The 17052-nt window shown below is 38.7% G+C and overlaps 1 protein-coding gene across 6 annotated transcripts in view; it reads left to right on the forward strand.

Moving 5' to 3' along the window:
- Positions 1 to 17052, forward strand: part of crebbpb (CREB binding lysine acetyltransferase b) — a 64635-nt gene that overhangs the window by 9839 nt on the left and 37744 nt on the right. For all 6 annotated transcript variants that reach the window (XM_084388751.1, XM_084388752.1, XM_084388753.1 and 3 more), the window contains exon 2: positions 9990 to 10627. In XM_084388751.1, the coding sequence (XP_084244877.1) occupies positions 9990 to 10627 (638 nt within the window). The remainder of the gene's footprint in view (positions 1 to 9989; positions 10628 to 17052) is intronic.

Raw genomic sequence — 17052 nt, forward strand, 5'->3', positions numbered from 1 at the left:
CTGCTTTTAAACACTCCGTGTGTGTAAGCGCTCGGTGAAGAACGTTAAAGATGTCATTGTTGATACTGGTACTGAAGTCGGTACTTTTTGACAACTCTAGTTTCATCTGTTGAAGCGTTACACATTAAGCGTTACTTAATGTACGGAACTCAGAATAAGGAATTGTACAGGATGTCGTTATCCAGAAGGGCAGGAGTTATGATCTCGTAATATGATTGACAGACCTAGACCGAATGAGCACTCTGACTCATAACGCATGCGCACCCGGAAGAAAACAGACACAGCGCTCTGTTTGCTGTTTCAGCTGCATTGAAAATTAGATTCTCTATAAAGTAATATGAAGTAAACATATGAGTATAAATCTGTTCTCAGACTCCAATGATAACAAGAACTCAACATCCATTCTCTTCTCTCTTCTGGAATATCTCGTCCTTTTGTGCAACAGCAGCCACTCCAGGCACGTGATCTAAAGCTCAAATCTAACTGGACAGCCCGTTTTATCGCGGGGCACCTGGGGAAAAAAATCGACAAACTGGTCGAAAAACATTCCGCTTTGTCACACCCGGTTTGAATAGCTTCATAGGGCTCTATTGTTTCGATTCAAGAGCGTCATCACGTTGTGCATTCTCAACGCTTAATCATGCCTAGTGTGAAAGGCCTAGTAGGTACTAGTATTGCACTACTTTGTACAATAAATGTTTCCATTTAAAGTTAATATTTTAACTTTAATATTTTGTTTTAGTGATGCACCGAAATTTCAGAAATTGAAAGGTTTCAGTCAAAATGGCTTTGGAGGGCCCGAAACAGTGATGTTCAATAAGTGTTTTTATTATTAGTTATAACATGAAATAAACATGAATGAACATCAGAAGGTATGTTGAAACAAACAGTGAACTTGCCTCATGTAATCCCTCAATCAGTGTTTCAATCGCATGATGAAGTCAATAAAACAGCTTGTAAACAATATTTCACATAAAATTACATTTACCCCAGGAAAGCCATTCAATGTTGATAAACTTGTTAGTCAGCTGGAAAGTCCTATTTATTCATGAAGTAAAAAATAGTCACTGTCAGGACAGATCTGAACTATTTTATATTTAAAAATCTCTAAATATGTTTGTAAAAAGTCACTGACATCTGGTTTCACAGACAGGGTTTAGATTAAGCCAGGATTAGGCGTTAGGTAAACAAGGACATGCAAGTAGCTTTTTTAAACGTGCCTTAGAATAAAACATTACTGGTGTGCATCTTGAGGAAAAAAAAAATCACACTGACATATTTTAAGATATGCCAGTGCATGTTTCTTTCAATTAAAACAGCTCAAACATGTATTTTAGTCTGGGACTAGCTTAAGCCTTGTCTGTGAAAACCGGGCATGAGTGACTGATTTTAAAGGTTGGTAATAAAGTGCACAAAGTAACACATTGCATAGAAAACGTGGCAGGTCTATTATTTTGCATTTACACTCCAAGACTAAATGCTCAGATCATTTGACAGAGTATTGAATCGCACATTTAAATACGGTTGTCAATCCATAAAATTGCATAAAAGCATAAAAAACATATTGGATACAGAAAGCGAGCAAAGACTGCTGGCATTAAAGTTACTGAAGCTGTCAATTCACCCTTCACGAGAGTTTGATTGACAGGCGATATGACCAATCATAACCCTGAATCTGCCATTTTGTCTGACAAACAAACCAGACAGGGAGAGTTGGTAGATTAACGTCGGTAGACTTGAACTTGGAAAATGGTGTGTATTGACGTTTTTACACGGTTGAAACAACATACTGCTTGAGGTGAGGCGCTACAGCTAAATGTCACGGCACCTTAAAGAGCTGCAAAATGGTGTTTATTAGGGGTGTAACGATTCGTTTTAACAACGATTCGATTCGATTCGCGATTCATGGTTGTCGTTACGATTCAAGGACGATATTGGTTCATTTAGAACGATCCGATCCGAAACGATTCAGTGACTTGAAATCGATTCAGTAACTTTTTAGCCAAAAATTCTTGTAAGGGAATCAGGTATCAATTAATTATAGATATAAACAAACAAGTAAACAACAATTAATGTAAAATGCATTCACATTTTATTTTAATAAGTAGGACTGAACGATTATGACAAAAATGATAATTGTTGATTATTCCCTTGAAATTGTAATTGTGATTATTAATTACGATTATCACAACATAGAATGATGTTTTGAATAGTTTAGCCATGGGACCCACATTTCCCCATGGTCATCAAGCCGCGACCCACCTTTTTAGGAATTATATAAGCCTATTATAATACATTTGTTTACACAAAAATTGTTGACACACAAGTTCTGTCCCCCTTTACTTAACAATTTTTTTTTAAGAATATGACAAATACTGATAGACAGTAGGCACTGCGAGGTTAAGCTATTAAATAGCAGTCCCAAACTAGTTTTTGTTAATACAATCTTGGTATGAGCCACCAGTCATATAAAAATATACAAAACCAGAAAGTGGCATTTTGTTATGGAAACAAAGAACAATTAGGCTACCATGGTGATACACAATACTTAGAAGAACTGGTAAAGAAACGTGGAAACTGCTCCTGATAAATAGCAACACACATGACGTACCAATAACGTAATTTATTGGTATTTTACTTTTATTTCTTAACTTACTAATTTACGACGTTGCATGCTCGTATTTCTTTTGCGCTTTAGTGAAGTGATACAGCGCGCTCCACCGCATTTGCGCGTGTAATTGAAGAGTGTGCGCTACTGCAGTACAGCGGCTGAGAGGACAGGACAGTCCGTTTTTCTGAGGTGAGAGACTTTGCGCTGCTTGTTGTCTTTGCGCTGCTGCTGGCGCGTCACGCATGGCGACGACGACACAGATAGGCAGACTGAATCGAGTAACGTTTAACGCCTTATCATTAAAAGTGCAAAGAAAAAACATCCATATAAAGTCTGACGTGCTTAAATCCAATGCGCTATTTCCTAGTATCGATACAATCGATTCATTACCTTTTAAAACGATATTAGATCGATATATGTCGTCCGGAAGGCCAACTTGCCGAGCACAGATCGATCCAGTTGGATCGTAGGAATATAAATCGATACATCGATGTAGTTGATGAATCGTTACACCCCTAGTGTTTATTGTTTCAATTTCTAAAAAAAGACACATTTTGAAAGCTGAGACTTTGTTTCATACCAAAAGCAATTTGCTTTGTCTTGTGTCTGCGTGTTGTCAGTGTCCTCTGCTCCGCGATGTAGGCTATTTTTCATTTCGTGAGAACATAATGGCTTGTTGGACGTAACAGTAACTAAGGGTAAAGGTCAATTACTTCAGATCAATGCGAGGTACACAAAGCTGCACTCTTGCAAAAAGTCCCATTCTAATCAATGAAGCTGTGCAATGAATATCATTTTGACATCGTGTTTGTTCCTTGTTGGTTTGCGAGCGTACAGAACTCACATTGAACAAAAACTGCTGTTTTTTTAGCGATTCTGACTAACTTAAACGGCTCTGATTGGCCATTGTGTTCAATCGTTCAACAGGTAGGCTATGTCTGTGATTGTCTACAGAGTGCAGCACTGCAAAAAACACATTGTAAATAGAAACCTTTGACACTTTTCACAGAGCGCTTACTAGGGGTGTAACGGTACACGTATTCGTATTGAACCGTTTCGAATTGAAATGGTTCGTTTGACCATTTTTCCTGCCGACCAAAATTTCGTTATTTCAAATGTAGGCGCGTTGCGCGTGGCAAGCGCACTAATAAAGTAAGAGACGCTGGCGCGACCACAACATTGTCCAACATCAAATGTGCAAACGTAATGTAAGCGGAACGAAACTGAGCTACTCGTTATTGTGTGGTTGACGGACCGTTTATCAGTTTGGACCAAAGCAGCGTGAGCCGATCTTGATCAAGCGACACTGTTACTACACAGCGCTAAGAGATCCAGTAAAGAAATCATTTGAATTCGCCACTTAAGTAATAACATTGCTGCGAGATCTAGTGAGAAACATTCACATTTCTCCGTTATTTAACGGATCAAACAGCGCGTGGAAGCCAGGAAGAAACATTGTCATGAATGAACTATCCAGTGTCCACAGATCTGCAACATTCACCATAGATTTACTGTAGTAACACTAACTGCAACCATGGAAGTTTGGCAGGAATAGTAGGCTATAATGCTTTCAAGTAAAGTTACGTTGGTTTTATTTTGACATTATGAATAAAATTGCTGCCCTCAAATGTTAATCTGAACTAAAAATAGACCTTTGTTTATAACTACTACAATATTAGGCTACATTTCATTTTTTCCAAGGAGCTGTTTTGTTTTATATGCTCCTAAGAAGAGTCTATTATAGCTCCATCATTGCTCAAAGTAAAAAAAAAAAATATATCATACTTTATTATGTTAGTTTTAATAAAAAACTCTGGCATTTCTTTCTTTTTGCTGTATCGAAAACGTACCGAACCGTGACACAAGTGTATCGTATTGAACCGAACCGTGAATTTTGTGCACCGTTACACCCATAGCGCTTACACAAACACTCACGGGAGCGTTTAAAGCAGCCGGCTGTCAGCAAGTACTTAGGGCTGTAGCTATCGATTATTTTAGCAATCGAGTATTCTACAGATTATTCCATCGATTAATCGGATAAAAAAAATTGTGGTAAAAAATAGACCCAAGTTAACAACAGCCTTTAAAATGACTTAAAATACAAATATATAATAACAAGCAATAATAATTGGTTCATATTAAGTATCAAAGTAATCATATGGGTTTTATTGAACAACACTGTTAAAATACACCATGTAAAGTAAATGATATAAACTAATATACACAACTTATGTACATTACTATAACAAATACCTGCAGAGGGCGCAAACAGCCTGGTGTTAGTTGTTGTTGAACACTATGGCATGATCAAATACTTGTTTAATATTGGCCAAACAACGTTTAATTCAAATGTCCACTTAACCTTAAATATTTGGTCACTACTGTATGATAGAAATGCAACAGCCGCTGTAATTTCTTAAACAAGAACATGTGCACATCAAAACATGCAAACTCAGAGCTAGAGTTTCAACTTTTATTTTGAAATCGCGATGAATAACAATTTGCATATTTAGAAGCATATTTAGGTATTCTCCTGTGCTGGCGTAGATTTACAAATGAGTTGCGTTACAAATCTTGTGAAATGGCACACTATGTGTTCCCAGATGAACGTTAATAAGCAACCCAAACTCACAGCATGCAGGGATGGAGTTTGAGAAACCAGAGACGCTCCACGCATATAAATGATTACAGTGCAACTATGAAACCGCGTCTGACTTTTTGCATTCCCAAATGCACGTTATTGGAAACCTGAACAAACAGCACATGCAGAGACTGAGTTTGTGTGGAGCAGCGTTTACTGTGAACGGAGCTGAGGTATTTTTAACATATAATCTGTGCGCATGTAAATAATAAAAGCGTCAATAGCGAATATATTTATCGCATCCTTTGTGATTTCACAATGGCACTATGCTATATTATGATTGTAAATGGTTTTAAATATATCGCGTAGCCTTAGAAACGGTGTAATAATGCGGCTCATATATTCTCGTCTATGGAACGCGCCACTTCCAGTATTTTGCCGGTTACTCGACACGGGTAAATTGCAATCGAGGATTTTTTTTAAATCGAGTACTCGACTTTAATCAAGGAATCGTTACAGCCCTACCGGTACTGCAGAACGGCAGGTATTGTCACGCAAAAATCTTTGATGGGACAAATATTTATTTTGGGGGCCGCCAAAATATTTTCAATGCAGGAAAAGCCCTGATTATATTTTTACTTAAAGGTGCATTGTGCAAGTCTCTGAGTTTTTGCAGAACTATGCCCCCTTCTGGCGACACGCGAAACTGCAACCAGAGTTGTGCACGCGGTTACGTGGAGTTTGCGTTGGGGTTTGGGATGAACTAGAAGCCGGTCTCTTTGAATCCATCTTCTACTTTTGCAAAAGTCGCTTGAGTTGTCTTCGCTGATGCGGATAATGGCGGCGAATACACAAACCTGCCAGACATAGCCAGGTGAGCGTGAACGCGCATGACGTCACGCCCAGTCGATTCCGTCCCGAATCCCTCTTATTTATTTTACTGTACAGGATTATAGAGGCAATCGCAGTGATCATAGAAGGGCTCATTCAGCCCATCAGGCAATTGTTTAAGCATGTATGGGTTAGAAAAACGGGTATTTTTAACATGAAAAGTTGCTTAATGCACCTTAAGGGGCCGATCACACCTGACGCGTTTTTTGCAGTGAGAGGCGCCTATTTTCAATTGATTTCCTATGGCAGCGAGCGTTCTGCGCGCTGTTTATGCGCCTGCTGCGCCTCGCGTTTTACCGCCTGCTGCGCCTCGCGTTTTTGAAGTTGAAAAAAAAGCAAACTCCGAGTGGAAAAAGCTGTCCACTCCACTTTTTTTCCACTGTCCAATCGAATGAAGTGAGAGGCGGGCCTTCCGTTTAAGTGATGAAAGCTACAGTTGCTTGAACGCCAGGAGAGTGCGAAGATAGAGGATGAACTTGTGGTGCTCTCGCGGGTTACCAGGAGCTTAACGACTTCACGAACCGTAACTACCACAATGTTACCAGAAAGTAAATAAAAGTAATAAAAGGCTGATTTGACGTTTACTTGACTGATAGGACAGCTGTTTCATTGGTTGCCTAGCAACATAAAAAAACGCAGCGCACTGCTCGTTCTGTGTAATGTAAAGTGCTGTGCACCTCGCGTTTTCAAACCTGAAAAACGCGTCAGGTGTGATCGGCCCCTTAACTTGTAACATTCATTATTTTAATGTATGTCTGAATAAAAAGTTTTTATTACAGCCACCATTTAATGTTTATATTTCTACAAGTTGGAGTAGAAACAATTCTGCTATCAAAAAGTTGATATAAAAACTGCCTTGTGTGCAATTTAAATGTTTGTACAATTCAGTCTTTATTTGAATGTTGATTATTAAATAAATTTGATTACTTAATTATTACCTTAAATGCATTTATTCATAAGTGAAAGCTTTATTTTCATTTCAGTAAAAATTATTTAAGTGCATCATTTATTATTATAAAATGTCTTCATAAGACGTGTAATAATCATCTCTATAATAAAGAAGGTCCAGTTTTACACACTTGAACTGATAGTGATTTTTGGAGCCGTTCAACTGCTGACTGTAAGAACCGCTGTGTGTAATGACACTGACCCTAATATTTATTTTAATATGCTCTTTTGAATGAGATCTTGTTGCAAGTTATTCACAGAGATTTGACTGCATCTCAAATGTGTGTTTTATGCGTGTTCCTCTCAGGGCTGCTAATAATCAATTTGATGACAATTCACATCAGTCTTGAGGAAAGCAGAAGTTTCTTTTCATCCCCATTTCGCGTGCAAGTCTTCATGCGGCATCTGTTGAGGTTTCAGTCAGCTGAATATCACTGTTTCGCTGGGATTTTTATGCAGCGATTCGCAACCTTTTAGACTCATTGTCCAACACAAATCCCAACAAAATATGCAAGAGAGTTGTGGGTGGTTGCCTCATTTACTGTACGTTGGACTGCTGGTGTGAGAACGGCAACACATGCATGTGTCCGCTAGCATGCATGCTAATTTGTGGGTTTGTGTTAAGTCTCTGTGGTCTTTTATTGTGTTCTACTTTTTTTCGGTGTTTGCTGTTGTCTGAGATGGTTCCAGTGGGTGTGTTGTTTGCCAGCTGGGTGTTCCCCCTCGTTATTGTGAGCGTGTGGCAGCCGTGGGTGCGCTTTTATTCCAGCCGTGTTTGCATTAGTGTACATACAAACACAGCCAAGCGTGTAAACGCTGCCCTCCACCAGCTTCAGGCAGACGGCTCGCTGCGTGGTTTAATGTCTCGGCTGAAGCATGACTGATTTGGGGAAGGATGCAATGGGGAGATCGGCCCGTCTGAGCGACTGCCTGGATTCAACGGCGCAGTGCTTTTATGCCAACTTGGAGATGAGGGCCTGTTGTAGACGTTTTGACTGGTATGATTTTGATTGCTTTGTATGATACATTACTACATTTTGTTGGTTTTTCACCCAAAAAGATGAAAATTGCCAACACCTTCATGTTGTTCCAAATCTGACTTTACTCAGGGGAACACAAACATTTTTGAAGATTATCCTGGCAACTTTTTCCCGTATAATGAAAGTATCTTAAAAGTGGACTTACTGTAGTCTTTTGAAGCCATGCATTCAGTATTAAAAATGATTAAGTCCATGAATCCAAAACTTTACCTCTTTGTGTTTTGAAGATGAATGAGTCTTATGGGTTTGGAACGACATGAAGGGTGTGTGTTTGTTGGCAGATTTTTTATTTTTGGGTGGACTGACCCTTTTATTCATTAAAAAACTAGATAGCAAAATAGTTGCCAGTATATTGTTGTTCTGCAGTTTGCAAAAAATACCAGCATTGTATGTTCACATATCAATATCATATTTTCAAATATCATTTGCCCTGTAGACTTTAGTAATTCAATTATTAATGTCAGTCAGAAAGTCAAATGTTATGTTGTTTTATCCACATTAAAATTATTATTATTATTTTAGCTGTTTTGTCTTTACTCATTGAGGGCTGATAATCTTTTGGTTGGGGTTTTTTGTGACTTGTTGCAGTTTTATAGAGGTGTAGCGATTACAAAAGTTGTATAAGCAGAATTTTTAAAGATCACCTTCAAACCACATATGTAGCCTACACACCTGTTATCTTATTCAATATCAATAAACTATTCTTTACCGTTAGTGTGATCAATCTAGATTAAAAAAAAAAAGTGTTATAACTTCATATTTAGTGGGATGTGCTTTATAAGGCATGATTTTTCAGATATATCATCTCAGGGTTTGTATTCTGACAGAACATTTCTGAGGACTATTGTATTTATGTGTGAAAAGAAAGTAGATACCTCAGTGTATTGTCATTTACCATATTGAAGAGCTTCATGATCTGCACCAAGGTTTAAAGGTTTGGTCTTGTACCCATTCAGATGTTTCTCAGTGTCTCATGCCATGAGTAAAAATGACAAAATACACGCCTCAATACTCATGATTTGTGTTCCCTTCTGTTCTTCGTTCAAATGTTTTTAGTGCATGAATGTCTTGTTGAAAAATTAAATTGTAGTTTCATTTACATTACGCATTTGAAATATGATTTTATCTAAAGCAGCTTGCAGTGCAATCAAATTATGTAGCCATAGTTTATCAGTGCGTTTAATTCAGTTCATTTTACAATACGTTGCAATCAAACAGGCCCAAAATTGTAGTGTTAGAATTTTTTTTTTTTTTTTTGACTTTAACACATAAGCACGCGACTGGCTGTACTGGTCTCAGTGGTGAGGAGGTAGACCAGACTGACAAGCAGCTGTTGAAGACTAGGGAGGTACGAGCGGTAACAGATGAGCGGCTGGAGTGATTCTTATTTTTAGCCATGATTCTGAGCAGTCCCTGCTGAGAATAAGGAGACATTACAACAGCAGTAACTTCCTCACACAGTTTTCAAAGCATGAAGTTGAGTGTATGTGTGAAAAACGGTGACCTTTATTAGTCAAAACTTTGTTTTCAATGTTAGCAGGAGTCAAAACAGTCAGTGAAAAGTTACAAATACATATCTATTGCCATTTATAATGAGAGCAGTTGAGACTTACACAAAATATGCTCAATTCACAGAAGAATTGCCAACAGAAAAAGTACAATATTCATTTACATGGTACATTTATTAGACATTTTTGTGAGTTAATTCTGATTGGAGTTATATTGAGTTAAATTGACCAATATGAAATATCTCTATCTCCTACGAGTTGCATGTTGGTTGTAGGGATGGGCATTCGTATGTGACAGCGACGATCAATCACTTGCCTTGCCCCGCCCCCCCGAGTACAATGCCCATCCCCAGTTGGTTGCTAATGAGGTGATGACCTGCGCTAATAACCTCTTTTCCCTCTTTTCCTAGACTTCGTTTCCTTGTTCGACTTGGAAAATGATCTTCCAGATGAGTTGATACCCAACGGAGACCTGGGGTTGATGTCCATGCCCTCTAATGGAGATGGTGGCCGGATGGGGGGCACCATGCCGGATGCTGCTGCCAAGCACAGGCAACTGTCTCAGCTCCTGCAGGCAGGGAGCGGCTCTGGTCTGGCTGGAAACCTCAGCCCTCAGTCTGGAATGGGTGGACAACTGGGTGCCTTGGGGAAGAGTCCCATGGGCCAGGGCTCACCCGGTCACCAGACCCAACCTCCGAAGCAAGTAGGCACCCCTACCGGTCAGGGCAACAATAGTCCGGGTATGGGCCTCAATGCTGGTTTCAACCAGGCCATGATGAACAATAACAACCAGGCTCATGGACTCATGGGGCAGAACATGGCTCAGCAGGGGCAGATGATGAATGGCGTGATGGGGCAGGCCGGAAGAGGCAGGGCAGCTCCGGTTATGCAGTACCAGGGTCAGGGTATGCAGGGAACACCGGTGGGAGCAGGTGCTGGGCCAGGGGTCAGCGTTTCTGGCAGCGTATTGGCGGAGACGCTTACCCAGGGTTCACCACAGATGGGGGCACACAATGCCATGAATCCCCAGCAAGCGGGAAACATGAAGGTAAGTCACCCATTGCTATTTTTCAGCTCTTGGATTATAATGCTTTGTTTAATTGTTCAGCGTGGTTGGGTTTGAATGATTTAACAAGCTAACAGGAATACAAAAAAATTATTGTTTCGGTTTCGACCAGCTTCGTATACGTGAAGTTTCAGTTTCAACCTATAATTTCCTCCTCAAATGGTAGAGTGCTATTTATGTTACTTTGATTTAAGTATCATGTTGGAAGGTTTTCTGCTTGTAGTATGATAATTCGCTTGGTTCTTTTGTCATTTTCCCTATCAATTATCAAACTCAAGCCTTTAAAATGAAATCCTGGGTTATTTTTAACTTATATATATATATGGACAGCATTTGTGGCATGCTGTTTACAACAGACAGTTGCATAGTAGATGCATAATAGAGATACGTCTTAATTAAAATGTGCACTAGGATCGTGAAAGCGCCATTGGTTCTCTGTTTTGACATTTGTGCAATCCCAAATGTTTGTTGTGGCTCTTACACATTCAAACAAATAAAGACACCTAAACTAGTAAAATTTATTGAACTAACACTGAAGTTCATTTAGTTCAGTTCTCTTGTTTCAGACAAAAAAACAAACTCAAAAAACGGTTAGACCTTGTCTGCTTACCGTTCACATTGACATTTTAACACTGAACCTAAAGGCACAGACATGTTCACAACCTAATTGGTTTGGCTTTTATTAAGTATATTTCACGACAGAACTTACCGAACATCCAAAACAATGCTGTGTGCTGGACTAAATGAGCTTGTTGTATGTGCGTAGCTACATATGATGGTATTTTGACCAGATTAGAACTCGTGAACAACTTATACATTGTGTAAAGGACTCAAAACAGAGGCAGAAATCTGCTGAGAAAAAAAGATATTCGTGAGCATCCTCTCCTTTTTAGGGTCTCATCTTCCTGTTTTTGGTTCGTTTACATGTCATTGGTCCGTGTTGTTCATATTTCAGTCGAACCGCACCAGAGTAAGTTTAGAAATTGACCAAGACCCATCCTTTCAGTGGTCTAAGTCCGCTTGTTTGGAGGCACGAGGGTTCAGATGGCAGTGTTCACACTTCTTCAAATGAACCGCACTAACAGAGCAATCGCACCAGGGTTCGTTTTAATCCAACCAAGCATGCCAAGTGTGAACACACCATTTACTTCAGTAGGCTTCTTATTCAATTTATGAGCTTTTCAGACATTTAAAGTAGGGATGGGCATTTTTCAAAAATATTGTATTCGAATAATCGGGTTCATAAAAATCGAATATTTGTTTATTTAAATGTCGTTTAACGCGTTATTTTTTTAAAGTTTTTGTCACCATTTCTGAACAAGCTTACATTAGGCAATACACAAGAAGCTTACTCTGTATCTTAAGGTTTTCTTCTAGTTGAAAACATTTAAAGCTGCAGTCCGCAGTTTTTCCTCTTTTTTCCTCTGTTCGAAATCTGCAATTGCAGTTATTCGCGTAATTATCACCTTACGTGCGTTGTGCCTTTGCATGGCACAGTGCGGATGAATCCAATGTTTTGAGGAGAATGTGCGGCTGTCCATCACCATGCTGGTGTGGATACAGTCATTCGCAATCACAGATTCTACTTTTTGGAAGTATGACCAACATAAGAATGTTCACCGGAAAATGACGTCTGAACAAGTAACATCCACTTTTGTTCTGACCAACTAAGGGAAAAAGCATTGCAGTAAATCGTGCTTATTAAATCTAACGAGCGCTTATCATATCACGTCAAACCGTGCAAATTATACTTCTGTTACTGTTCTCAAATTGTTCATGTTAACAACATCAGCATTGCGTGACAAGGCCTACATTTAATGCCCATCCGATATTTGTCCTTGTTTTCGCATGGGCCCGGTTGCAGTCTTTCGCGTTTTACAACGGGTGAATCTCCAGTTGTCACTGGTGATTGTCGTTTGAACCTTTCTGGATCCGCCATCAAATCGATAAGTTTAACTATATCAAGTGCTGTGAGAAAAGGCTATAAATCTCCACCTCCAACATCCTCACACACAATATAGCCTACTTGCCGAGACACCTTCGTTATGTGTACAGATGTGACACAATGACGCAAAGACATGCTTGAATTTCCCGCGGAAATTCCCACCAGTACCACTGGAATTAAAAACATTACAATCTTACCGTTTTGAATCAAGCTACACCAAGCAGATAGTTTTGAACACTGGCTAATTATGAATAGACCTTTCTCACAACTTCCGTATTTGTGACCGGAAATACGCAATCGTCGTGGTAATCTACTTCCTCCGCAGTCAAGGCAACATAAACAAATGGCGCAAGCAACTAGCAAGAGCTATTGACACGCTAATGATGTGTCATTTTAGTTAACAGTTCAGTAACAGTTAGCCGTGCTCTCTACTTACCTTGATATTTATGGACAAATTCCTCGTGGAAATTTTTTTACCCTTTTTTTCTTTTTGGTGACGGAGTTTTCCTCCACGAGTCGTCACATCAGCAAATGTAATATTAGGCAAATCCGTTAATGAAGTTGTGTAGACTCTTTGATCCATTTTAAACTTGCCCGGGTTTATGTTTTTCTGGTGTGTTGACGCTTGACAGGAACTCCGCTTCCACAACGATTACGTATTTCCGGTTATTGTGAGAAAGGTCTATTATTATCTAATTATTTTAGATAATTTTTAACCCAAAAAAGCTACGGACTACAGCTTTAACAATATGTATTAAAATACAAAGAACAAAAGCAAATAAAGCAGACTGCACAGTTATCTTACAGAACATACATGCGCTCGAGTCAGCATTATCGTGTTTATATTGTTTCACGTTCATGAGAAAAACAATAATATCCACATGCTCGAATGAGAAAACGCGCTGCGCTGACAGACATTGCAGAGACACAGTGTGCAAAGTGAGGTTACTAACAGCACGTTTTCTGTTCTTAAACCTGTCTCCCTCAACGAAACTTAAAGAAAGCATATGTCTCAAAATCATTTTGCTACCAGAAGATATCATCTCAGATCACAATTCCCTCGGGGTACAGCTGCGCTTACATGCAGTCGTTAATGCAGTGATGGACAGCTGCTTCCTCAGTCGACTGGTGTTTGGATTTCATGTGATTTCTCATTGTGGTGGTGATATTATGATAACTCAGTTTCATTAATAACTGATTAAAAGTAATCCCATTTTGTAATATCATTTTCATCTAAGTAATTCCAAACTTCGCAAGGCAGAAAACGACAATATGTGATCAAATACAATCCACTTGATAAACATGCTCCACAGCGCCACCCAGTGCATTTAATTTAATATTTTATTTTTTGAATGATAATTACAGATTGAAAATTCGAATATTCATACACATCCCTAATTTGAAGGGGTGGTATAATGCCCCTTTTTTACAATATGTGAAATAAGTCTCAGTTGTCCCCAGAGTGTGTATGTGAAGTTTTAGCTCAAAATACCCCACAGATCATTTTTTTTTACGTTTTATATGTGTCCCTTTAAATGCAAATGAGCTGCTGCTCCCGGCACAGAGGGCGGCGCTTCAAGAACTTGTGTGTGTGTGTGTGTGTGTGTGTGTGTGTGTTAGCAGCTCCGATTACCTCACGCAGACATGCATTAAAATGTCAGAAACTGTTCTGCCTTTTATGTTTAAACTGGAGTCGGACAATGATGAAGAGACAGATGATGAAGAAGTGACATGTAGAATGCAACAGGACGTTTCTGAATGGTTAGTTGATGAATTTATGTTGCTGATGTGGAGTTAACTATCTTCAAGTCTTTGATTAGCATTAGGGCTGCACGATTTTGGAAAATGTCATATTGCGATTATTGAGGTCAAGATTGCGATATGCGATTGCGATATAATAAACAAATGGTTTCATGAGTCAACTTGCTTGGTTCTCAAGTAAAATGCACACACAGAGTAGTGATAATGCTGAAATGAGTTTCTCAACTCAAACTAGCAACTAAATTGTATAATATAAAAAAATATTATAAAAAAAGTTTTTAAAATATCTTTTACAAAATTAAATAGTGACATCTTTGCATTACTGCAAACTTGTTATTGTCTCAATAGTACAATAGTATAAAATAAATATCATATTTACCTGTGCCCTTACTGTCTAACAGGTAGGATATACAGATATTGAACAAAGCTATCAAACAAATAAATTATAAACTAAATATAGACTAATCCTTATAAAAGCTACAAAAGTTATTTAGTCAAGTGCAGTGAGTAATTTTCTCTGTTCCCTTTGTTCTTTGATTAACTTTACTGACAGAAAGCTTTATTGGCTGCTGTCCCTTTAAGACCAGCCGCTGCTGACAGAGACGCGGGTCTCACACGTAACTCATTTTCTCACAACTCTTCACGTTTATCATAAAACTGCTCTTATGTTATGAAGATACTCGACAAAACAGACATTTTGGTATAATTGTGTGTGTTATTATTCGTTCAAGCGCGAAAGAGAACTGTGTTCTGGCGTGCTGTCTATGTGCACGATACTGGCGCGAGTCTTTCTGTGTGTCACTGCAGTCAGGACATTCACAGGCAGTGCATTATTTTTTGTCTTGTCGCGCATGAATGGTTTAAAAGCATTTGCATGAATAAGAGCGGGATCATATGATGTAACACTAGCCAAAGGATGACAAAAATTAACGGATGCTGCGTTGATTGCGTTAAATATTTAATCAATATTTAATCAATTTAACGCGTTAACGTTGACAGCCCAAATTAATTTATTCCATAAAATCACAGCATTTTCACGCCATATAATCGCATAGGTTTGACATCGTGATTGCGATATGATTAACCATACAGCACTAATTAGCATATGCTGTCATGATCATCTATAAATCGTTTGTGTGGGAACTGTTGTAAGATGTTGTTGTCTCCGCACCAGTCACGTAACTGAAAACTATAAAGGCTGTGTGACCGGCCAACCGGTAAAAAATAAAAATAAATAAAGAAATTATTCCCTCTGATTTTCTGTGAAAAATGGGTTAAAATCACATTCTAACATAACAATCTAAAAACAAAAATAAGGATTTTATTTTTAAATTCACTAAACTACAAATTAAAATAAATACAAACAAAAGCACAGACTAATTAACATACATTTGATTAGGTCTTCCCATTACAATAGTCACTTTACAGTTACTGCTATCATAAAAATACACTTACTTGTAGGTTTAAAATTGTATACTAGTGCAGTGCCCGTGCAAAATCAGTTTTTGTGTGTGTTTTTAGTAATTGTTGGTTTGGTGTGTTACAATTACACAGCAAAAGTTCAGTGACATTTTTATTTGTGCATGGTAGAAAGCAAATACTGATACTGACATAATGACATACAATAAATATGGAAAATTGAACTACACGATTGAGGGAGCAGGCTACACAGTGAACAAAAAAAAAAAAAATGCTACGTTTGAGCAAACAGTTTGAATAGGCTACTACAAATGATGGGCGTGAAAGAGATTGTGAACGCATTGAATAGGATATATTTAGTTGGTGAACAGCCTAGGCTACTATTACACAGTAGCGATAACGTTAAGCGCACCAGAATAAAATATAATATTCAGAAGTAAACAGTGTAGCTGACTTACAGATTCAGTTAACATCCACAAATGAATAAGCGCGACGATTGAGGGAGCAGGCTACACAGTGAACTCAGAGAAAACGCTACTTAAGCTCCGCTGCTTTCTTCGACCCTCTCTGTGTCTGGTCCTGCGCTGTGCTAACTCAGTGTGCAGTGTGAGAGGGGGGAGTGGCCAGCGGCTATAGCGGCAAAAGCCAATGTGTGCTTCTTTTACCGATATATTTTTAACGCTATATTTTGCATTTCTAATCCAAACAACGTCAAACTTGGCACTGCACTTACTCGTGCCCGTAGCAAGACACCTGTCAAAGTTTGAAATCCATCGGACTAACGGTTCGAGAGATATGCGGATAACAGACACACACAAACACACACAGACAGACAGAAAGACGTTCCTGTAATTTATAGATAGATGGCACATTTATTGTTAAACACAAAATATTGACCGCAAAATGGACGTATTTGCACTAGTTTCTAACATTTACAGATGAAGAATATACATGTAGAATGTAGGTTATGCTCTGAGGAAAGCACTACATCTCAAACACATTACACATTGCAGCGCAAGTATAGATCTGTCAGCACACGTATCTGACGGGGCAAGCCGCTTTAAATGAACGGTAAAAGTGTAGTTTGTAGCGAGGTATGTTGTTATTGAAAGGAGGAGGTGGAAACCCTCAAACATTTAAACACTGTAATAATAAAGACAAATACAAAATGAAAGTAAAGGCGACGGCTCCTCACGGACGACTGCCGCACACATCAACAAAACATAACATATCCATTTAAACACAGGGAGGGAGACGTGAGAGTATTCACGCTGTGCTTTGG

Source organism: Rutilus rutilus, assembly GCF_951802725.1.
Source record: "Rutilus rutilus genome assembly, chromosome: 1".
Taxonomy (NCBI): Eukaryota; Metazoa; Chordata; class Actinopteri; order Cypriniformes; family Leuciscidae; genus Rutilus; species Rutilus rutilus.